Below are 25,013 nucleotides of genomic sequence, written 5' to 3' on the forward strand. Positions count from 1 at the left end.
TCGCCGGCCCCACCCTTTGGAACTCCCTCCCTCCAGATCTGCGCACAGAGACATCCACCCCTAAATTCAAAAAGAAACTAAAAACATGGCTTTTTCTACAGGCCTACCCGTCTGCCAATCCCTCCACATGATTGTTAGCTGAAATCTTTGTGACTTTGTTCTCTGATTATTTCTTGTAAATTTTTGTAAATTAATTTTTCCACATTTGGTAATTGTTTCTTGTTTTCTCTGTTAACTATAGTTACCGTTCCATGTAAAGGCCCTTGCCTATTAGTTCTAAGTTAGCTGTAAACTTAAAATATATGCAAACGGTTGTTGGTATATAAAAATGACAAATAAATAAATAAATAAATAAATAAATAAATTTACAACAGAATGTTTTTTGTTAATATGTATTGACCAGTGAACTACGTTTGCCACACATTAACTATGTTGTAGAGATTAGAGATGTGAATCGTGTCCTCGATCGTCTTAACGATCGATTTCGGCTGGGAGGGGGAGGGAATCGTATTGTTGCCGTTTGGGTGTGTAAACTATCGTGAAAAATCGTTAAAATCGTGAGCCGGCACACTAAACCCCCCTAAAACCCACCCCGACCCTTTAAATTAAATCCCCCACCCTCCCGAACCCCCCCAAATGCTTTAAATTACCTGGGGATCCGGCGGTGGTCCAGAACGGCGGCGGTCCAGAACGGTCCCCTCAATAGAATCGTGTTGTCTTCAGCCGGCGCCATTTTTCAAAATGGCCGCCGCAAAATGGCGGCGGCCATAGACAAAAACGATTCGACGGAGGAGGTCGTTCCGGACCCCCGCTGGACTTTTGGCAAGTCTTGTGGGGGTCAGGAGGCCCCCCCCAAGCTGGCCAAAAGTTTCCTGGGAGTCCAGCGGGGTTCCGGGAGCGATTTCTTGCCGCGAATCGTTTTCGTACGGAAAATGGCGCCGGCAGGAGAGTGACTGCAGGAGGTCGTTCAGCGGGGGTTCCGGACCGCCGCTGAACGACCTCCTGCACTCGATCTCCTGCCGGCACCATTTTCCGTACGAAAACGATTCGCGGCAAGAAATCGCAAAATGGCGGCGGCCATTTTGAAAAATGGCGCCGGCTGAAGACAACACAATTCTATTGAGGGGGCCGTTCCGGACCGCCGCCGTTCTGGACCACCGCCGGATCCCCAGGTAATTTAAAGCATTGGGGGGGGGGGGGTTCGGGGGGGTGGGGGATTTAATTTAAAGGGTCGGGGGTGGGTTTTAGGGGGTTTTAGTGTGCCAGTTTTCCTGCCCTCCCCCTTCCCCCGATTTACGATTTTTTAACGATAAATCGGGGGAATTGGTATTGTATCGTGGCCCTAACGATTTTTTGACGATTTAAAATATATCGGACGATATTTTAAATCGTCAAAAAACGATTCACATCCCTATATACCCATGCCAGAAATGATATTCAAAGGTAATGATCAGAAGAACTGAAACAAATCTCAGTGAACCTTGAAGATGTACTAGGGCAGATTGATGAACTTAAGAGTAGTAAATCACCTGGAGCAGATGGTATACATTCCAGAGTGCTGAAAGACCTGAGAAATGAATTTGTGGATCTGCTATTGGAAATTTGTAAACTATCAGTAACATCATCTATAATACCTGAAGACTGGAGGGTTGCCAATGTAACACCAATTTTTAAAAAAGGATCAAAGAGTAATCCAGGAAACTAAAGACCAGTGAGTGACATCTGTGCCAGGTAAAATGGTAGAAATTATCATAAAGAACAAAATTACTGAACACATAGAGAGGCATAGTTTAATTGAACAAAGTCCACATGGATTTAGCCAAGGGAAGTCTTGCCTCACAAATTTGCTAAATTTTTTTGAGGTCTTAAATAAACATGTGATAAAGGTGAGCTAGTTGATATAGTGTATCTGGATTTCCAGACAGAATTTGACAAAATCCCTCACGAGAGACTTCTTAGGAAACTAAAAAGTCATGGGATAGAGGGCAGTGTCCTATTGTGGATTGAGAACTGGTTAAAAGAAAGAAAATAGAGAGTAGAGCTAAATGATAAATTTTGCCAATGGAAAAAGATGAATAGTGGAGTGAGCCAGGTAACTCTTCTGGGACAAGTGCTTTTTAATATATTTATAAATGACCTGGAAATGGGAACAACAAGTGAGGTGATCAAATTTGCTGATAACACAAAATTATTCAAAGTTGTTAAATCACAAGAGGATTGTGGGAAATTGCAAGAGGACATTGCAAAACTGGGAGACTGGGCATGCAAATGCAAATGAAATTTAATATGGACAAGTGCAAAGTGATGCCCTTAGGGAAGAGTAACCCAAACTATAACTACATAATGCAAGGTTCCACATTAGGAGTCACCACTTAGAAAAAGGATCTAGGTGTCATTATTGAAAATACATTGAAATCTTCTGCTCAGTGTGCAGCAGCAGCCAAGAAAGCAAATACAATGCTAGGGTTTATTAGGAAAGGAATGGAGAATACAACAATGAATATCATAATTCCTCTGTATCACTCCATGGTGCAACTTCATCTTAAGTATTGCGAGCAATTCTGGCCACCATATCTCAAGAAAGATATAGCAGAATTATAAAAGGTACAAAAGAAGGGCAACTAAGATGATAAAGGGGATGAAACAATTCCCCATATGAAGAAAGGCTAAAGAGGTTAGGACTCTTCAACTTGGAGAAGACAAGGCTGAGGAGAGATATGATAAAGGTCTATAAAATAATGAGTGGAATGGAACGAATAAACGTTAATCAGTTGTTTACTCTTTTGAAAAGTACAAAGACCAGGGACACACAATGAAGTTACTAGATAATACATTTAAAACTAATAAGAGAAAATATTTTTTTACTCAGCGCATAATTAAGCTCTGGAATTCGTTGCCAGAGGATGTAGTGAAAGCTATTAGTGTAGCTGCATTTTAAAAAGGTGTAGATAAGTTCCTGGAGGAAAAGTCGATAAACCATTAAGGTGGAGTTGCAGAAATCCACTTCTTATCCCTGGATTGGCCACTGTTTGAAACAGGATACTGGGCTTGATGGACCTTAGGTCTGACCCACTATGGCCAGGAGTGGGGATGCTGTGGAGGCCCTGGATGAAGGGAGTCCTAGCTGTCTTGCAACAGAAGCACCTAGTGGCCAGACTCAGAGTTCACACATGCTGGATTCTGGGGGGTAAGTAAGGGGGCTGTGATCTGTGTGGCCCCCTAGCCGAGGACTGCTACTGGGATGATTAGGCTAGACAATGAATGGGGGGATTATAAAATAGGGGCAAATGCCAATGGGTAGTTCCTCTAACCTCTTTAGTTTGAATGTTGATGATCTGCAATTAAAAAACGACTTTCCTTCTACCACTGTTTCAGCTTTTTTAGACGCTATGGCTGGGTTGGGTTGAATCCAATTAATTACTGATTCTACCCATATTAAAGGTGGCATCCTGGACTTAGTTTTCTACAATCTTTCCCACACGAATGTATCATCTGTTAACAAAAAAAACCAAGCTGTTCCTTGGTCAGATCACCACTTAATATCTTTTTCAGCCTCTTTTCCAGGAAAAAACTCAAAAGCCATAGTTAAACAAATCAAGAAAAGAAAAACCATACCCTCTGAGGAGTTTTTGAATGAATTTGCTTCTAATATTCCCCCGGGGTTAGCAGAGAACATAGATAAATCTGTGGAGGATTGGAATCAATCTATTACAAAAACTTTAGATGTTCTGGCCCCGGTTAAATTGATAACACAAAAACTATCTCAAGCTAAATCCAACTTCGTATGGTATAACAACAAGATTCGGGCGTTGAAAACAATTTTAAGGAAAAAGGAACGTGCCTGGTTAAAGCAGAAGACCCCTATCATGAAGGCTGACTTTCATAACACATTAAAATTATACAGAAAGGAAGTTAACCAGGCAAGGGAAAGTTTCTACGCTAATAGAATAGCAATGGCAAATAATAATCCGGCTACATTATTTAATATAGTAAAATCTTTAACAATAGACCAAGCAATAATATTCCCTGATATTAATAACGATATCTGTGAACAAATAGCAAATTTCTTTCAGAAAAAAACTGAAACTATAGCTCAAGAATTCACTACGTTGCCGTATCCCATTTATAAGCAACAAGCAGTAAATTCTGAATGGTCGGATTTTCATGTTACTTCTCCTACAGCTATTCAAAAGATCATAAGCAAACAAAAAGTATCTAATTCCCCAATAAATCCTTGTACAGGCACCTTATTTAAAAACATTGCGGAAAATTGTTCAGATCATTTGTGCCTGATAATTAATCAGTCACTAAAATCAGGGAAATTCCCAGAGTTACTAAAACAGACTTCAATCTTGCCCATTTTAAAAAATAAATCCTCTTCATTTATGGATTTTTCAAATTTGAGACCTGTTGCATCTCTATGCTCTTTAGCAAAGGTCCTGGAATCAATCGTATTATATCAACTTAAAGACTATTTATCTGAGTTTGACATATTAAACTCGAATCAACATGGATTCAGAAAGGGACACTCTATGGAGACCCTACTTTTATCCTCATTCGATACTTTTCTCAGAGGATTTGACTCCTATACTGACTACATTGTGATTTTCTTAGATATTTCAGCAGCGTTTGATACGTTGGATAATAAAATATTGTTGGCAGTTCTTCAACATATAGGAATACAATCCACAGTGTTAAAATGGTTTGAGAGCTTTTTATCCAATCGCATCTGTCAAGTTAATATTGGTTCCTGTTCCTCTCAATTTTTCACTCACCAACAGGTGTCCCACAAGGGTCCTCACTATCGCCCATTTTATTTAACATTTATCTTTTACTGCTGTGTCATATCTTATCTTCCTTGAATGTACACTTTATGCTTTATGCAGATGATATTCAACTGTTTATTCCATATAAATCATCATGGGCAGAGACTTTTTCAATGATTCAGTTATACATTGGCACAATTGAAAAATGGATGGCTCACAATCGTTTAAAACTGAATAAAAAGAAAACAGAAATCCTTTATCTCAGTTTCTTATCAAATTCCAGTAATGCCCCCCCTGCCAACATAAAGTTAGGCAAAGAGGTCATACAAATTACCAGATTAGCACGCAATTTAGGAGTATGGATCGATACCAATCTATCTTTATCTCAACACATTTCCAAAACAGTAAAAAATTCTTTCTTCAAATTGCATGTATTAAAATGACTCCATCCTTTATTGTTTTCTCATGACTACCGATCAGTACTGCAGCAGGCTTTAATCTTTTCTGGCATAGATTATTGCAACGGACTATATTTAGGTCTACCGGATTTAGCGATCAGACCCCTGCAACTGATCCAAAATTCAGCAGCCAGACTCCTTACTGCCACCCCACTAAAACAGCATATTTCTCCTATTCTGCAAAAACTTCACTGGTTGCCAGTTAGATTTAGGATACGGTATAAGATCATCACTCTAATACACTCTCTGCTAAATAGCACAGACTCTATCTGGCTATGCTCAACCTTGCGAGTTTACAAACCTGTGAGAGAACTTAGATCAGGGGGAAAAAATCTTTTAGAAGTACCCACAGTGAAAATGGCCGCTCTAAACATAACAAGGCAAAGAGCTTTTTCCGTTGTTGGTCCTATTTTGTGGAACACTCTGCCTGACGCCTTAAGACTAATATCTAGTCGAAAGGAATTTAAGAAGGCATTAAAGACACATTTATTCAAGGAAGTTTTCGGAAAGCTAGAAATTACCAATTAACAGTTATACTGTCAGTAAGCCATTCCGCTATAATCTATTACCAAGGACTGAAGATGTTCTTAGTTATTTTTTAGTTCTATTTGCTTTTCTTTTCCCTTCTTTTGGTTTTGTAATGTAGCGGCCAATTACCTATAACCTTAAGTCACCCAAATTTTATGTTATTGATTATGTTTTTAATTGTACTTTTATTCAAACTTTGTTTATTTGCTTATTTTATTATGTTTTTACTCCTAATCTATATTTTAAATTAGTTTTGATTTATAATTATGCTGTTGTAAACCGCTTTGGTCAATTTTTATATTGGTTAAATGGTATATAAATGTGTTAAATAAATAAATAAATAAAATCTGCTGCAAGTACATTAACATTCTAACTCTTGCATTTGGCGATCAGCGGGCTCCTACTATGAAGCGCTTCATTTAGCTCTCGAGCCGGATCCCAGCAATTGCACGCCAGTGGTGCCAGGCCACTCGTCCTCCAAGCATTGCGGGAGGCCATGCCACGCTGTGGCTGGACACTGTTGTCAACCAGTATGGCAGGACACTGCTGACACTCCCGGACCCCAATTCCACTAGGGCACACACGTGACAACTTGCCCAACCTTAGAGAGCCAGCGGTGGGAAATCCTGACAAGCGCCCTTCAATGACATCAATTTTCAAACCTACAAAAGGCCTCTGCAGATGCTCCTCCAGTGCCTCAGCAACAAGTCTCCCTACAGCCTGTGTAGAGTAGGTTGCCTCCGCATTCCCAAGTTCCTGTTTGTCGTTCCTGTCTTTAGTTCTTGGTCGTCATTCCTGTCTTCAGTTCCCAGTCTTCGATTCTTGTGGTCTTCATCTCAACCATCAGTGCTTGTGGTCATTCTTCAGTCTTCAGCTCTTCTATGTGCCTTGCCTCCTGTGTAGTTCCTCGTCTTCCTATCCTGCCTATCTGTCCCACCTTTCCTTGGACAGATACCCAGTATCAACCTCAGTTTGCTTACTGGACTTCCCTTGAACGCCGCCTGCCCTGACCCAAGTCTACTTTTGACTTTTCCTGCATTTTTGACATCACCCATGGATCTTCTCTTCATCAGCAGGTGCCCTCACCTAAGACTTGCCGGCCCTGGCATCTGAGGGCTCAGTCTAAGGGAAACGTGGGCTGCTACAGGTGAAGCTCCAGTTGGACCTCTGCCTTGTCTGCCAGCTGACAGTGGAGACATGCAGGGCTCCACCCTGCAGGTTGCGCCAACTCCACCTCCATCCAAGGGTCCATGCCCACAACAACAATCATATCTGTTGCAGAAAGCTCTGTAGAAATATTGCCAGATTTTCAAATTTAGCACTTCTGGGCAGACGTCCCACAGCAATCTGTGCACAAATTTTCACTTACCCATTTTCCCCCCTCGATATTTTTCCCTTCCTGAGGTTATGGGAACCCGCATTCTTGGACAAAAGAAGCACTGTTTGAAAATTGTGCGAATCAAGCCAACTTGTAGGATTTGTGCACCTTTTCTTTTGCCCTTTTGTTATCCACCACTTAAATGTAACACTCAACATGTCAGTGTCTTGAACCGACCCTAATGACGCAGTATACACAAGTCCCGATACTGCAAGTCTACACCCATTATCAGCCCTGCATACCTCAGCCTAATAACCACAGCTGAGCTCTGCGTTACCACACAGCTTCTGATTTTAGGTTTTCACTGATAGCACATCATTTCCACTAGTATTCTCTCACCTCTCCCGTTTCCCACCTTGGATCCTCCAGTGTTTTAGGATTAGTGGCTGTGTGGGCCCTGGGCTGAGGTGAGAAATGGTACCGCCCACTGGGAGGAACCCTGTGAGCCTCACCGTCGGGAGGCGAGGTCTCAGTTGACGTCAGACACAGTTCAAGTCTAGAGTCTTTATTAAAGAGAAAGAGCAGCACTACCCATGGAGCAGGGTGTGCCAGAAATTCTCTCAGACACTGAGGTACCACTGGTCAGAGGAATGGGGGATACCCAAGGAGAGTATCTTAGGACAGATGGTAATGGTCTGCAGAGCGGGGTACACTGGAGAGGTCCTCAGTAGATATTTATTTATTTATTTATTTATTTATTTATAACTTTTCTATACCGAAGTTCAAATAACAGAGTTAATTATCTAATATTAAGATATGGTAATGATCCTCAGAGCGGGGTACACCAGAGAGGTCCTCAGTAGAGAAGGTAATGGTCCACAGAGCGGGGTACACCGGAAAGGTCCTCAGTAGATATGGTAATGATCTGCAGAGCGGGGTACACCGGAGAGGTCCACAGTAGAGAAGGTAATGGTCTGCAGAGCTGAGTACTCACGGCTGGAGTAGCGATGGTTTCAGGGAAGCCCTAGGGAACGGGGCAGGCAGAAGTCCAAGGTGTAAGGCCCTCCAAGGAGCGGATAGCCAGAGATGAAGGAGAGGCCCCCAAGGAGCGGGTACCCTGGATGTCTCACGCCATGGAAGTAGAAGCTGGAATGAAGGGTCTTTCAGTGAGCAAAGTGGAATTAGCAAGAGGGAACTCATTGCTAAATCGTAGGTAGGCAGGGCCAGCCAGCTTAAATGTGCAGGAGGATTGATGTCATCCGGAGGGGACGCCCCCGAGGTTCCCGCCATGACGTGCTTAAGACTGGTCCATGCGTGCGCGCCTAAGTGAAACCAAAAGTAAGATAGCGGTCGGCAGCATCCGTGCCGCCCTGGGAGGTCTGGTAGTGGAAGGCAGGCCGATGATAGCTGGCTGAGGCCGCAAGTCTTCCCAATTGAGTCGGGGATGTGAAGAAAGAGGTGAGCAACAGCGGTTGCAGCCGTCTGCGACCGACAGGCGTAGCACAGTGTTTTTGCCTTTTACTTGCTGAGTCTTTAGCTACACAAATGAATACATTTTTGATTGGAATTTGTAGATTATTAGATCAATAAATAAATATTTGATCAAATGGAAAAGATACCTGGCAATAGTAGCTGTACTGCAAGCACACTGCTAAACACCAGTTTTGTGAACACTCCAAGAGCCCCTAATTTACTGCAAAATGAACACCTACATTTTCAATTTAGAAACACCTGCAAACAGAAGCCCTAACTATAATGCAAATTTCAGTTGTGCAGTCAGTAGGATTGCCAGCTTTTCTATGGAGCAGGACTGGACACTTGGGGGCTCGGGGAGGGGGGGGTGGAGGCAGCTGGCTACAAAAAGCACCCCCCCCCCTGCCTTTTTCCCCTTTCACATTGAGCGTTGATTTTTTTTTTCCTAGGCAGATTCTGCCTGCCTGTCTTTGGGGCTCCGTTCGACTCTCCTCTTCCTCTGCGACTCCCCCAGGAGGACAGCGCGCAGTAGCCACAAGTGCGGCACAGCTGTGGGAGAGGCAGAAGAGGAGGGGGAGAGTCAAACCGAGCCCCGAAAACAGGCAGGTGATTGGAGCACTGCCAGGCTGCCACCACCGATTGGCCCCTGGCCTTGCCTGACCGGGTTTTACAGTGCCCGGGCAGTTGGTGACCCTAGGGGTCAGCCCTGCTACGTGGCAGTCGAGGGCATTCTGCTATCTATCTGCCGGCATGTACTGTGGCATCTTTCCCATTCTTCAGTGGGAGAGAGGCACAGTCATAAGGTTGAAGGCCGCTGGGTCAGACGTGTTAGTGCGTAGCACTGTCCTGGTGCGCCATCTGCTGGGGTTGTGAAGCCATCCGTGGTGTCTTCCAGCCAATGCAATTACAGCGCAATGTTATTTCTTATCCAAGATGAGGAAGAAGCCAAATGTCTGTGAACGTAGGATTTCTAGTTATTCTTTCACTGATTATTTTTAACAGATTTAAAACTTCAGGGTGAGGGTGGATGGGATCCATTTTGGGAGGAGAGGGAGAATCAGGATTGGAGGGGAGGAAGATGTCCCTCCCTCTTCCCTTTCTGACTCCCTGTACTCAGTCTCCCTTCCTAGCCCCATCCCTGGTACCCTCTCAAATCCACATGCACCTTGTGCGCCAGTTCCTCCCAACTCGTTCTCTCTCCAACATGCACACACGTGCACACACGCATATACTGTATATGCACTGAGTCAATTCCCTCTCTCCCCTCAGCAGTCCCCTCTAGCTCTTCCTTCTCTCGCCTCCAGTCCCCCAACCAAACCCTAACATTCCCTCAGTCAATGCCCTCTCCCATTCTCCCCAATTACTTCTTCTGCCCCTCTCGCACCCCTTTCAATGACTCCTCCTGTAGCTCTGCATCAGCTCCCAGTGAACTTGCCAAAACCCCTGTGGCATACTATAGTATGACCCCAAACTGCCCCAAAAGCACAATAGGGCCACTATTATGGTCCTCACCACTACTGCTGCCAAAGCACCAAGCACCCTACTGCTGCTATGGCACCAAGTCCCCCACTTCTGGAATACAGGATGCAGTCTGTTGGTCCAGCAAGGCAATCCTCCTTGACCTCACTCTGTCCCCACCTCACATTAAGGGGGTAATTTTCAAAGGGATTTATATGTGTAAATATAACTACTATTGTAGCAAATTTTAAAAGCCATTTACCCATGTAAAGTGCACTTACATGGGTAAATCCTATGGAGAATTCAATGGAATATATTGAGGCAATTTTCAAAAGCCTACTTACACAGGTAACGTGCATTTGCACATGTAAAACCCATTTTTAAGCATGTAAATGCTTTTGAAAATCGGGTCCTATTAGCGCTCCTGCCTCCAATGCAGTCCTCACTGGTGCCATTACCCTGCAGCCTGACTCTACCTGTGCATGCATGTTCAAAACAGACAAAGCTACCAATTATTATAATAGAAGGTACAGATACCTTGTGGCCACTGCTGGTACAGTGTGCTCGCACATTTCCCAGCAAAGACTAGCGAAAAGTGTCCAGTGTTGCTCAGGTAGTCTGGTCTATAGCAGCCTATGTGTGTGTGCACCTGTGTGTGGGAGAGCCTGTGCTTGTCTGTGAGATGCCTATGCCTGTGTGTCTGCCTGTATCTCTGTGTCTGCCTGTATCTCTGCCAGTCTATATGTGTGCATATGCATGTACAAGAAGCCAGTGCATGCACGTGTGTGAGCTTTTACAGCTAGGGGCAAACAGATACACATTTTTTCCATTTCCAGCTCTTGAACACACTATATAATGTTGCCCATGAGAAAAGCAAGGTTAATAACTGCTACCTCATGGTTTCCCAAACTGTGGGTCAGGACCCCAAATGGGGTCACAAAGCCTTCAGCTGGGATCACCTCACATAGCAGCACTCTTCACGTGCCAGCACCAGCAGCATTAGTAGTGGAAATCAGACTTGGGACCTGTGAGCCAGCACACACTCATAAGCCCTGCGGTGGCACTGCCCTGACTTTCTGTGGTAACAGGAAGCCCTGCATGAGAAGGGATCAAGGCCACCGCAGGGCTTATGAGCCTGCACTAGCCCACAGGCCCCTTATTGACTTTCATTAGTAATATTGCTACCACTTACAGATACCATTGGCTTAAGATTAGCCGTAAGGCAAGGGGAGGGCTGAAAGTGCATGGACCAGTGGAAATTGCCACTGCCTCTCTCTCCTCACCCACGAAAGCATTGCCCCTGTCATCAGCCTGCCCTCTCTTCCCACCATGTGCCATCCATCTTTGGTCCAGGGCCAAAGAAAAATGTTGCCTCTGACCTTGGCCATGGGAATGTATGAAGGTGGGGGCCAGTTGAAGGGCGAGATTGAGGGAGGAAGGGTTTGGAGGTTGGATAAGGTAGAGAGGGATTGGCTGTGGAGGGTGAGGTAGGGGAATGACAGAGGATCAGCTGGGGGTTATAAAAGGGGTTTGGGGTGAGATCAGCTGGGGGATGGAAAAAGGACTGAAGGTGGTGTGAGAGAGAGAGGGGGGTGAGCTTGGGAAGAGAGAGGAGTGGAGGTTGGGAGAGGGGAGTTCACTGGAGGGGAGGAGGTCCTCTGGAGGGGGTAGAGGGTGAGAGAAAAGATTGACTGGCGAGGATGGATGTCGAGCAAGGGATAAACTGGAGTGCAAGGAGGGTGAGGAGTGATTGTTGGAGGTGAACTGCACCCTTGCTAATTTGTGTTGGTCGTCCTCTGCGGTCATGTGAATTTTCAAGTGCTGCAATGGGTCACACTGGCTAATAATTTGGGAAGCCCTGGGCTACCTCATTACTGCTGTTCTTCTTCAGTTTTGACTGCTCATCAGGCTGTTTGAATATCTAATCAAGGCCCACATTTACTAAGCATTTTTCCCATAGACACAAAATGGGAGAAAAGCCTTCGTAAATCAGGCCCCTAATTTGCCTTTCTGCCACATTTTCGGTTGCCTGTGAGGCTGCTTGCCATCTTGAATATCCTACCTAATTCCCCTCTCTTCTACAGTTTTGGCTGCTTGAAAAGCTGCCATTTTATTCGCAGCGGATGTTCTTCTGCCTGTCGGGGGTTCTCCGTTTCTGCGGCATTTTTTGCATTCAAAAAACAGAATCTTTATCATACCTTGGTGGAAAAAACAACATAGGTTGCTATCTAAAGCCATCTGTTCCAAGCAAAGCACGACATTCTACATTTGTTTTTGTGCAAGGTATGCTAGGTTAGGCAAGTATAACATAATATTACATTTTTCATTTAAATGTAGAGATCTCTGTTTGAAACCTCCAGCTCCGAGAAGATTGGACATTTTGTGTTGAAAAGTAGTCCATGATCTTCCTCTAGGTTTAAAAGATATCCCCTGCCTAGTTTGGGTGCACGTACTCGCACTTTGCCCATAAAGAACAAACAAACTTTACAAAATCTATGTTATATATACACCGTATGTCTTTAGCATTATTTTCATCATTCGTGCCGTGGAGGAAGGCACTGTGACACTACACACATGCAAGGGTGCCTCAGGGGTCCCTGCATTTAAAATCTTTCTTGCCTTCTGTCCTTTTGGGGTAATTAATTATAGATCTTTGGAAGTCTCAGTGCAAAGCCACATCCTTTTCCTTAGCAACTGGTAAAATATTCATTTATTGATATCACAAAAGCTTTGGAAATGTACTTTGTAACTGATTCAGTAGACAAAACAGTTTTCAAACCAGTTCTCTTTCCTGAAATATATGAAAACTTTGTATTAGGTTTATGGTTTTGGCTGCCACTTTGCTCAGGAAGACCAGAGTTTCCAGCCTTTGAAAACTCTGCGGATGGACTTTTTCAAGGATTTGCTTTCATCTCCTCATACAGCTCATTGGACCAGAGGATTCCTTTTGATTGCACAGAGATGGAGAATCTTTCCATCCATTTCCCCTGGGATGATCTATCCTTCCCCACGAGGGCCGAATCTCTGGGCTGCAAACATCGTCAGGATGGGCAGGTCCCTAAAAGGATACGATTTGGACAATACTGCTGGGAAGCAGTAGAAATGTAGAAATCTGTAGCTGTGTCAGTACTGGGGAAAGCTGGATTCCTTCTACGCAGTGACATTTCATGTTGGGATCAATATGCATTTATTTTACACATTTTTTAATGAATATTTTCATTTCACCAGCCCAAAGAACATAAGAACACAAAAAATGCCATACTGGGACAGATCAAGGGTCCATCAAGCCCAGTTTCCTGTTTCCAACATTGGCCAATCCAAGTCACAAGTACCCAAACATTAGATAGATCACATGCTACTATTGTTACGCATCCCGTCTGCGCCCGGCCTGCGCACGGGCCTGCTCACCTCTATGGTTCCACGGCAGGTCCTGGGTCGGCCTCCCTAGCAGCTGCTGCTAGTGCTTCCAGGTCCCGGCGTCCTGCGGCGGCGGTCGCCGGGCCTTCCACTGCCCACCAGGCCTCACGCCGGAGCTCAGTATCCTCGGCTGTGTCGGCCATGCCCCTACGCATGCGCACGCGGGCCGCCCGGCCTCTTGTCTCTTGTAGGGTCAAGGGCAGGTCCTAGCTCTGCGGCGCGCCCTGATTGATTCCCCGTTATAAGGAAGTCATTGCTTGAACTTCCTTGCCTTGGCAATCGGGTCAGCGTTTGTGCTAGATTGTCACTGCGTTTGTTGCTTGCTCCTGTGTTGTCCCAAGTCTCGTTCCAGAATCCTTCTGTTCCAGTTCTGTTCCTGCCTTGTTCCTGCTTCCTAATACTCCAGCGTCCTCCTGTTCCTGTTCGTCTACCCAGGTAGTACCCTGGACTGTCTTACTGGTACTGACCTCGGCTTGTTCCTCGACCTGCCTACCTATCTGCTGCCTGCCTCCTGACTCCAGTCCGTCCCTCGACTCGCATGCCTGCTGCCTGCCTCTTACCTCAGTCCGTTCCGCGACTCGCCTCCCTGCTGCCTGCCTCTGACTCCAGTCTGTTCATCGACCTGCCTGTCTGCTGCCTGCCTTCTGACCTTGGCCTGCCTGTGACCTCGTCTGACCTCCGGTACCTGACCTCTGCTCGCTGACCACTCCTCGGACTGACTCCTGGACTTTGACCTCTGCCTGCCTGACCACGTCTCTAGATTTTGACTCTGTTCCTAGTCTTGTCATCACCCACCCTCTTCTGGCCCTCCTTGTTCCATCGGACCTCCTGCTTCGAACCTGATCGCGCTCCCCTTCTGCCCGTGGGCACGCTGGACCTCCATCTTCCCAGGAGACCCTGCTAGGCCCACCTAAGTCCAAGCGGCCAGGGTTCCTAGGGGCTCCTCCTGGGGGGACCTCAGGCTTCCAGTGGTGAAGCTCATCTTAGCCTCTGTCTCCTCCAGTGATCCGCCCCCTGGGGGCAGGTGCTTCCTGATCCCAACCAGGAGGCAGTTCTCCACTGCCTCAGGACAAGGGTCCACCCCCGAGTGCAACAACTATTGCTTATTAATTACCATAATAGCAATTTATGGATTTATCCTCGAGGAATTTATCCAAACCTTTTTTAAACCCAGATACACTAACTGCTATAACCACATCCTCTGACAATGAATTCCAGAGCTTAACTATGTGTTGAGTGAAAAAGAATTTTCTTCGATTTGTTTTAAAAGAGCTACTTGCTAATTTCATGGAGTGCCCCTGGTCCTTCTATTATCTGAGAGAGTAAATAACCGATTTACATTAACTCGTTCCTTTCATGATTTTGTAGACCTCTATCATATTCCCCCTCAGTTGTTTCTTCTCCAAACTGAACAGCCCTAACCTCTTTAGCTTTTCCTCATAGGGCAGCCATTCCATGCCCCTTATCATTTTGGTCGCCCTTCTCTGCACTTTCTCCAGTGCAGCTATTTCCTTTTTGAGATGCGGCGACCAGAATTGTACACAGTATTCAAGGTGCAGTCTCACCATGGAGCGATACAGAGGCTTTATGAGATCCTTCGTTTTATATTTAAATCTTTTTATTGAATTAAGAACAATGTACAGTATACAAAGCAAAACTCTTAGTAGTGCCTGGGTATTTCTTCTCCAGGTTACTAACCTTTGACACAGTATAATCTCCCACTGAACAATTCACCTCCCCTCCCCCACCCTATAACCCTGTGAGCCTATCAAACAGTTATAAATTAGTATAGTCATTGAGTACCAAACGTCTGGCATAGGGGGACAGAGATTGCAGGTGTGACTCCCTGCTCAAGAAGAACGTTTGTCTGCGTTTCAATAAATCAAGCTTCTCCATAAATTTCTCATTTATGCACATTGCATGCATATTATTCCTTAATTGTGCAATATTTGGGGGATCTTCCCTCAACCAACTTTGTAAAGTAACACGTTTGGCTAATAATAAAAGCTTGCGAATCCAGAGTTTGGTGTATTTACGAGCTGTTGCAGTCCCAGTCAAACAATCAAAAAGAAGAGTTTGGGCCTGCAATGATAAAGAAATCTCTGTGACTGTTTGTACATAGCGAATCAGAGCGCACCAGAAAGTCTGCATCCTGGGACACAACCAAAACTGATGCCCCAAAGGGCCTGACCCCATTTTACATTTCCTACACAGGGCAGAAGGAGAAAGCCCCGTCTGATGCGCCCGTTGCTGCGGGCAGTAGTAGCGCAGCTGAAACTTATAAAATATTTCCCATAAAGCAATATTACTGGTTAAAGATTTAATTTTCCCAAAACTTCATCCGTACTGGGGCACCGATAACGACAAGGATAACTCTGATTGCCAGCCTCCTAACACTGAATCCCATTTCGACATCCTCCGTTTTATTAACCATTCCCTTCCTAATAATTCCTAACATTCTATTTGCTTTTTTGATTGCCACAGCACACTGAGCTGATGATTTCAATGTGTTATCCACTATGATGCCCAGATCTTTTTCCTGGGTGGTAGCTCCTAAGATAGAATCTAACATCGTGTAACTATAGCATGGGTTATTTTTCCCTATATGCATCACCTTGCACTTGTCCACATTAAATTTCATCTGCCATTTGGATGCCCAATTTTCCCGTCTCACAAGGTCCTCCTGTAATGTATCACAATCCGCTTGTGATTTAACTACTCTGACTAATTTTATATCATCCGCAGATTTGATAACCTCACTCGTCGTATTCCTTTCCAGATCATTTATAAATATATTGAAAAGCACCGGTCCCAGTACAGATCCCTGAGGCACTCCACTGTTTACCCTTTTCCACTAAGAAAATTGACCATTTAATCCTACTCTCTGTTTCCTGTCTTTTAACCAACTTGCTCCTGGCAAGTTAAAATAAAAACATAAAACAATTAAAATATATAAAAACGGGGTCACGTGATGCGGTGACACCGAGCGGACGCTTCTGCCTGAGCTCTGTGCCTCGCCTTCCCTGCATCGGCCAACATCATAGATCTCCTGTGAATGATCGTCTTTTACACCGGCAGATCTTATTGAACAAATGTCTATAGATCATTTTATGCTTAAAGGAACACAAAGGAGGGAAAAAGGACAAAACAACTGTCGTGGGAGCCAAGATGGCGGACGCGCCCATGCGGCCTACCCCTCCAAGTTCGCCCGCGACCTCCTCGCCGTCTAATGACCTCACTATCACGGTCACCAACGCGGTTGTTGCGGCTTTGGATGGTAGATTTAACGAACTATCTACGCAATTCAGAGAATTGAAAGAATCTGTCTCTGAGGTTATACCGAGACTTACCGCCGTTGAAGAAAGGGTTTCAGCAGCGGAAGATGAACAACTAATTACCCAAAACAAGATAAAGGAGCTGGAGCAAGTTGTCCTGAGTCAATCTGATAAAATTGACGATTTGGAGAACAGGGCACGGCGCAACAACATTCGTCTAGCAGGTATTCCTGAAGCTGCAGGGGAACAAAACTTAGAGGAACTGCTGGAAGCTTGGCTCCCGGAGGCACTGGGGCTGGCGGACATGAGGCCTTCCTTCCATATTGAACGCGCGCACGGCCTGGGGCGACGTAAGGACGGTGATCAAAGGCCCAGGCTCATCATCGCTCGCCTGCTTAACTGGGCGCAAAAACAGAGAATAATGCAGGCTTACCGGAACCAACCAGCGCTAAAATACAAAGATGCAGATATTCGTCTCTTTCAAGATTTCTCTGCAGCTCTGGCGCAAAAACGGAAGCAGTTTAGCCCCATATGCACGGATCTATATAACAAGAACATCCGATTTCAGCTAATCTACCCAGCCACGCTGCGTTTCAAACACGGAGGCCAAGACCACACATTCACAGAGGTGGCACCTGCGAAGAAGTATGTTGCCGCTATCGGCCCTTGAGAGTCTTCACGGACCTCACGTGGGACTATCTTCTATTTTTTTTTTTTTTATGACCCGCCGCCACCCGCCTCGCAGCGCGATTCCAACATTACTTCGACTGACTACGGCTCATACCTTCGATGACTCCGGTGCTATGCCCAGCTTTTGGTCCGGTCTCGCCGGAGGCACCTCGTGGCGCAGTATGGGCAGCCCTACGTGGAATCTGACCAAGGCGGCCACGGCGAGCCCGGCGAATTGTTTCATCGAGAGGGATTTCCCTGGATTGCCTGTGGCGGAGTCTACTATGGTTCCCTTTCCAGTACACGCTTTTTGACGCGCACCGGTATTGTGACCCATATGGTTTCTCACTTTGACTTCCTGTAGTCAACTTCCTAACTTGCTGGTCTGGGAGAGGAGTGAGGCGGTATACATTTTTAGGACCTTCTGGTCCCAACCTGCCACTGACATATGTGTTCCTATATCTGAGGTTACAAAGTTATTACATGTACATGTTTTTTCTTTACTGTTTGGTCGATGCGGGAGGGGTGGGGCACGTCGCATCTTAACGTACCCCCGCGCATTTACCCGGTATATCAGAGGGTGGATGTGGCGCCGAATTTCTAGTACTATTGGGAAGGGGGAAGGGGAGGGGGGGAATAGGGGAGGGGACACACTTCACGGCATATGGGCTCCAGTTACAAGCAAGGGCAATGGGCAAACATGCTTTCAGACACTGTTGGGAGCAATTTCCGAAAGGGAATGTGGATTTTCCGGGATTCTACCTGTTTCCAATGGTGGGCTTAGGCTGGGGAGCCCATCATTCTTTCCTGCATACTTGTGCTCTATGCTACCACTCTCAGACCTCTATGGCTAGGTCGGGTGTTAAACTGGCCAGTCTTAATGTTAATGGCCTAGGGCACCCAATCAAAAGAACCAAAGTTTTACAGTATCTTAAGAAGTTGAAGGTCCATATTGCCTGTATACAGGAGACACACTTAACTGCCACAGAAAGTAGGAAACTTAAGCGAGACTGGATTGGTCAATGTTTTTACTCCACTGCAGTGGGGAAAAAGGCTGGAGTAGCAATCCTCCTTCACAAATCTCTTTCCTTTCAGATGACACGAGAATTTGTAGACTCAGAGGGCAGATATATAATAATCACGGGACATTTGAATGGAAGGGAGGTCACTATTGCGAATATCTATGGCCCAAATTCTCCCTCTAGGGCATTTTTTTCCAATATTACCAACCTCCTCATTACTTATAAAGTGGGGGAGCTGCTTTTAGTAGGAGACTTTAATTCGGTCCATGACCCGACGTTGGACCGCTCTGGTCCACAAGCTGTGCAGCGGCCACCCTCTCACAAAACCAACATAGCTCAAGTCTGCCGCTCCTTAAATCTCTTGGATTATTGGAGGATTCTCCATCTGGAGGAAAGGGATTATACCCATGTATCCAAAGCGCACCGTACTTTATCCCGTATCGACTACATATTGGGCTCTGAACGTTTGTTCCCCTTTATTACCTCTGCAACTATTGGTAACCCTGGGGTTTCAGATCACGCCCTCATATAGGTGGATATTAACTGGGACATCTCAGTACCACATACTAAATGGTGGAAATTTCCCTCCTATTTGAGAGCTGATAAAACCTTCCAAACCTACCTAAAAGCTAAATGGGTGCAATTTCAAGAGTTTAATGCCCTCCACCAGGATAACCCTGAGTTGTTTTGGCAGACCGGAAAGGTTGTTATGAGAGGGGAGATAATCTCCTTTCTACGACATAGAAATAAGGTCTTAAATGCAGACATCCTTCGCCTGGACCTCCAACTTAAAGCTGACAAATTGGCTTTATCACATAATCCCCTCCAAGCGCAATGGGTGCAATACCACGACACTCTAGGGAAACTACAGGCTCTGATTCAACAAAGAGCTATTAAATCGCTGCATTTTAAGGAACACTCCTTCTTCCGCTTTGGAAATAAAGCGGGGAGGACATTGGCCAATCTAGTACGGATCCGACAATCCAAAACTTATATTGTAAAATTGCGATCTTCTACGGACACTTGGGTACATAAGGGGGAGGAAATCACGAATCTTATGCAACAGTTTTATAACCATTTATATACTGAAGATCGCTCTGGTGGCCCTAGAGAAGAGAATGATTTCTTTCAATCCCTTCACCTTCCTACTCTTAATGATCTTCAATGTGAAAAACTCAACGCCCCTATTTCATGCTCCGAAATTCTGTCCGTCATTAAGAAAAGTAAGTCCGGAAAGGCACCCGGCCCTGATGGATTTGCGTATGATTTTTTCAAAATGTTGGGCCCTGAATTGGTAGACACCCTACACTCTTTTTACTGTTCTGCTCTAGCCTTGAACTCCTTTCCTGCTGATTTCAATAAAGCTTATATTACTGTACTCCCCAAACCTGGGAAGGACCCTGGGCTACCTGCTTCCTACCGTCCCATTTCTCTTCTGAACTGCGACCTCAAGCTGCTAGCTAATATTTTGGCTACCAGGCTGAGTCTGGTCTTACCGGACCTCATTTCTTCCCCGCAGGTGGGCTTTGTGAAGGGGCGCTCTTCTAGCTCACACATCGCTAAGCTGCTCACTGCTATACAATACTGTCAATTGCATTCCATCCCTGCCATGGCCGTAAGTTTTGACTCAGAGAAGGCCTTTGATAGGGTCTCCTGGGACTATCTCTTCTCTGTTTTACAAAGATATGGTTTTAAAGGGTCCATACTGTCTTATATATCACTCCTATATACACAACCTACCTCACATATTTTAGCGAATGGTCATCTCTCGCAAGCCTTCACCCCGCAGAGAGGTGTCCGGCAAGGCTGCCCGCTATCTCCTATCTTATACATTTTAGCGATTGATCCCTTACTGCGAAAGATTGCAGCCGACCCCCTGATTCCGGGCCTTGACTGTGACGGACACACTTTTAAGACCGCTGCTTTCGCGGATGACATCCTAATATTTCTCACAAACCCGAAGCAAGCCCTAACGCGGGTTTTGTCTCACCAGACCTCTTATGGTAGTTTTTCCGGCCTCAAAATAAATATGGATAAATCTGAGGCTCTGGAAATTCATGGACATCTACAACAGACATGGGGCCCTTCCTTTCCACTCAAGTGGGCTACGGGACCTATCAAATATCTGGGGGTCCTGATTTCAAGCCGGTTGGACTCCATATACAGCCTAAATGTACTCCCTATGCTTAATAAGACTAGACAGCGGCTCCAACAATGGCAGAGCCTTCCCCTCTCCTTGACGGGCCGAGTCCAGCTGTTAAAAATGATGGAACTACCCAGATGGGTATACGTACTTCAAATGTTACCTGTATGGCTTACCCAACACGACTTGACTCTTTTAAATAGTGCTATTCGACGGTTTTTGTGGCAGGGCAAACGGTCCAGGTTAGCTCTCAAATATCTTCTGGAGAATGTGGGGGAGGGGGGTCTAGCGTGCCCTGATTTTCGCAGATACAATTTGGTTTGTATGTTACGCCATATTAGGGATTGGCTGATGGGGACGGAATATTTTTCCCCAACTGCTTTTTTACAAGGTAGCCTGCCTGGCGTCTCTCTGGCTGCACTGGTTCAAATATGCCCAAAGCAACTACCGCCCGAATGTAAACAGTTTCTCATGATACACTCGGCCCGGAAAGCATGGGCATACTTATGTCATATTCTTGGGCTCCCTACCTCTGTAACCCTAATTATACCCATTGGTGCCAACCCTAACTTTCCTCCGGGTCAGGGCCATTCGGTTTTCCAACTGTGGGCTTCTAAAGGTCTGCGACTGATTTCCCAAGTGATAATGCCCATGTCAGACCAACTTTACAGCTACTCTGACCTACAAGATAAATTTAAACTACCGAAGCACGATTTCTATGCCTATCTGCAGCTTAGACACTATATTGGTTCTTTGGGCATTTTGAATATTTCAGCGGAACACCGGAAAACGGTTGAGTCTGTCTTGGGCATCGGTTATAATGGCCGTGTTTCCTGCTCCATTTTTTCTAAATTAGTGAAGGGATATTTGCCTATCCCCACTAGGCAATGTATTAGTGACCGTTGGCACAATGACTCTGACCTCCATCTCGACCCAGACAAGGTTAAAACGTACCTTTCTCAAATTAAAATCATTTCTGAGAATGTGACTCTCCGGGAACTGCAGTTTAAATTCATATGGAAATTATATTGTACCAATGATATGGCATATAAGCTTGGGGTTAGTACTTCTCCTTTGTGCCTAAAATGTGGTGTTGCATCAGGGAATTATTTTCACAGTTTCTGGTCTTGTGTAAAGATTCAGCCCTTTTGGTCTAATATACGATACCATTGCTCTACACTACTCACCGCTGACTTACCCTTAGACCCCAATTTGTGGCTTCTGGGCAGTGCTTTGGTTGACCACCTTACTTTAGCTCCGGCTCAGGCCCAACTGGTTGACAAAGCAGGACTCCTTGCCAAACAAACTATTTTGGCGGCATGGACCTCCAGTACTCCCCCACACTACAATCATTGGGTGCAAAAAATGATAAAATTGGCAACTTTTGAGCAAATGACAGCCGCCCAGCACAGCGAGGGATGGAGAAAATCTGTTTTACATCTTTGGCAGCCGTTCTTGACATACCATGCACAGGGGTCCTTTCTTGATCCTTCGTCACTAATGTAATTTTCAATTACAATTACTCCTGCCATCTGTTCCCTAAGCTACGGCGTGCTCTAAGGTCCTGAATACACATATTTATTTCAGGCTCCTCCAAGCGGCTCCTGGGTTCTATTCTATTCTCTTATGCTATGTTCTCTTCTTTTCTGCTTTTTTCACGTTTCCCCTTCTGTCCATGTCCTGATTCTCTTTGGCGTAACTATTCTCCCATATTGGTGCATGTATTCCCAGGTCCTTGCGCCTTTGTTGTTGTTGCTGTATGTAATTCCAGTTCTATTGCCTTTTGCTGTGAAGATGGGTATGGGTACGGGGAGGGTTGGGGGACGGGGAGGGTATATAGGATACCATGTTACCATATTTGGTTGTTACCTGTATGTCAGTAATCACCACAGTACAGTTATCTTGGTTGTACAACACTGTTGGATACTGCTCTATTGGTTGTTGTTTTCCTGCTTACCATTGTTTGGTATATGACACGTGTGGTTACTGGTTTGTTTATCTTTGAAAACTAATAAAAAGATATAATATAAAAATATATAAAAACAGGAAAGAAATCACATACATAACTGGAACCTTTAGGATCTGAAAAACTTCTCCACAACATCCTTTCTGAACTGTTCTTACCTTGGTTTAATAAAAGTTGTGGCAGCGTGTGAATAATCTAGGACAGGGTGGCTCAAACCAGTCCTTGGGCTCCCCCCCCCCCCCCGGCCAGTCAAGTTTTCAAGATATCTCTAATGAATATGCATGGAAATATTTGCATACATAGGAGGTAGTGCAGCTAAATCTCATGCATATTTCATTATTTATTTATTTATTTATTTTTAGCTTTTATATACCGATCTTCTTGCATTGGATACAAATCAAACCAGTTTACAGTGAACAATAAAAACTTGCCAGTGGGCTTTACATAGAACAAGAAACATCTAAGCAAACTTTAAGTAACAAAGTATGAAAAATTAATTCAATAACATCTTAAACAATATCCAGCTTTGGAAAGTACCTGTCTTTACACTAACCTAAAGGTTATTATGCACACACTAAAATTATTGTATGCGTAAATTCTCTGCATGTACTTTAATAGAATATTTGCTGAAATTATACACATTTCATTACAAACTTATCTGGGTACTGGCATAAACATGCATAGTTTCGGGGTGGATATGCAGTATTTTATAAACAGCTGCACAGTTTATCAAATGCAAGCATAACTACAGACACACTGACTTATGCATACTACTTAAAATTATCTTCTGAATCTGTTACCAGTTAGTTTTGTGGCGTGTCCCCTGGCCCCAGTACTATTTGAAAAAATAAATAACTGCTCCCTTGTTTCACATCACACAATTTTCTTCAGTTCTTTAAAAAGGAAGAAAAGAAAAATATCTTACAGTAAACATCAATTGGCAGCCTCCAAGGATATAGTCCAAGAAGGAGTAATCTCTTGTGATCTTGCACGATTTGACTGTGATAATTCCTGAATTTTTGTAACTCTTTTTCTTCTTTTGCTTTTTTGGGTTAATGCATTCCATCTCCACTGCTCTGGCATCTTGCGCTTCACACATCTTAGCCACAGAGGTCTGGAATTCCCCAATGAGGTCATGTCCCCCATCATTATCATAATCATAACATAATACCTTTACTATTTTCTCTATATCTCCATCACACAGGGACACTAAAGGCACAGTAAAAGGTTTCCAGATTGGATCCAATGTGTACTTAATCACCTCTGTTCTGTGTACAAGCATCCATTTCCCATCATCTCCCTGTTTGTAGAACTCCAAAAATGGGTCTGACTTTCCAAAAAAATCCTTTTTGTCCAGTTTCCTGCCAGCCATGCTAAGGGTTATCACTCTATTATCTGACAGCTCTTGGGCAGCTATCGTTATCTGGCCTTTCCCAGCTGGTTTGCCATTCCCAAGCACAAGCGGCCGTGTGATCTTCTTACTGGAAACAATCGTTCCAAGAGTACAAGCAAACTCCCCTAGGAAGTCGTGCTCATACAGCTGCGTGCTTGACTTGTCCTGGTCAAACATGGCAAATTTTAATTTTTGCACTTCTTCGAAGTGATAGTTGATGATGAACTTCTTGGCAAATGCAGGATTCAGGTTGTTCACTGTTGTTTCCATCCTATCGATCTCAGACCATTTTCCATTGATTTCCAAAAACAAGACACAGAATGGATCAGATTTGGACGTGACATCCCTGTCCAATAGGTTTTGGCAGTACACAGATAGTTCCACCCTGCAGACGCAGTACTGGGAGCCGACAGGCCCAGAAGGCGTGGGGCTTAGTGTATATGCCATGGATTCTGGCAACAACAGTTCCAGGCAATCGCGCTCCACCACCGAGAGCCGCCCAGCCCTCTCCCACCTCGGGGCTCTCTGCTCACGGCGCCGGGACCTGCTCGGACATCCTGGGAGGCGGAAGCCCCGAAGCTGCCTGCCCGCCGCCGCTGGACGGAGCTGGAGCTGCTTTTTGCCGCGCGCGTGGAAGCGCGGCAAAAAGATATTCAGATATCCTGAATACCTGACTGGCTAGGAGGGCTTCAAGGACCGGTTTGAGCATCCCTGACCTAGGACAGAGTTTCTCCAAACCTGCCAGCCTGTCACAACCAATTGGATTTTTAGGATATCCATATGAATATTCAGGAGCTATATTTGCATATGCTGAGGACCCAACATATGCAAATTTATCCCTTGCATATTCATTTTGAATATCCTGAAAGCCCAACCAGCTGTGGGTTCACCACGACAGGTTTTGGAAGCCCTGATCTAAAAGTCAGGTAGTATAGAAGTAAACATAGATACAATTGCTGTAATGTTTTGTGACGTATTACAGGCCTGGCATCACTCCTAGCTTATCGCTGGCTTCTGAAGTAACATCCAGCATGACTGGCTTCCTACCTGGGGTTTCCTTCTGAGGCCTCCAAGCCGTCATGGATAATTCATGAAAGCGGGAAGAGCTCTCAAGATAATGTAAAAGC

The 25,013-nt window shown here is 44.9% G+C and overlaps 1 protein-coding gene across 1 annotated transcript; it reads right to left on the reverse strand.

Moving 5' to 3' along the window:
- Positions 1 to 9,669: 9,669 nt before the first annotated feature.
- On the reverse strand, positions 9,670 to 24,799 carry LOC115097623 (copine-2-like). Its single transcript, XM_029613562.1, has 3 exons — positions 23,419 to 24,799; positions 20,118 to 20,120; positions 9,670 to 9,798 (listed from the first exon to the last, which is right to left on the reverse strand). Exons 1-3 carry the CDS (start codon positions 24,331 to 24,333, stop codon positions 9,670 to 9,672), a joined length of 1,047 nt encoding a protein of 348 aa, XP_029469422.1. The 5' UTR covers positions 24,334 to 24,799.
- Positions 24,800 to 25,013: the final 214 nt, after the last annotated feature.

The sequence above is a fragment of the Rhinatrema bivittatum genome, chromosome 8 (assembly GCF_901001135.1).
Source record: "Rhinatrema bivittatum chromosome 8, aRhiBiv1.1, whole genome shotgun sequence".
NCBI lineage: Eukaryota > Metazoa > Chordata > Amphibia > Gymnophiona > Rhinatrematidae > Rhinatrema > Rhinatrema bivittatum.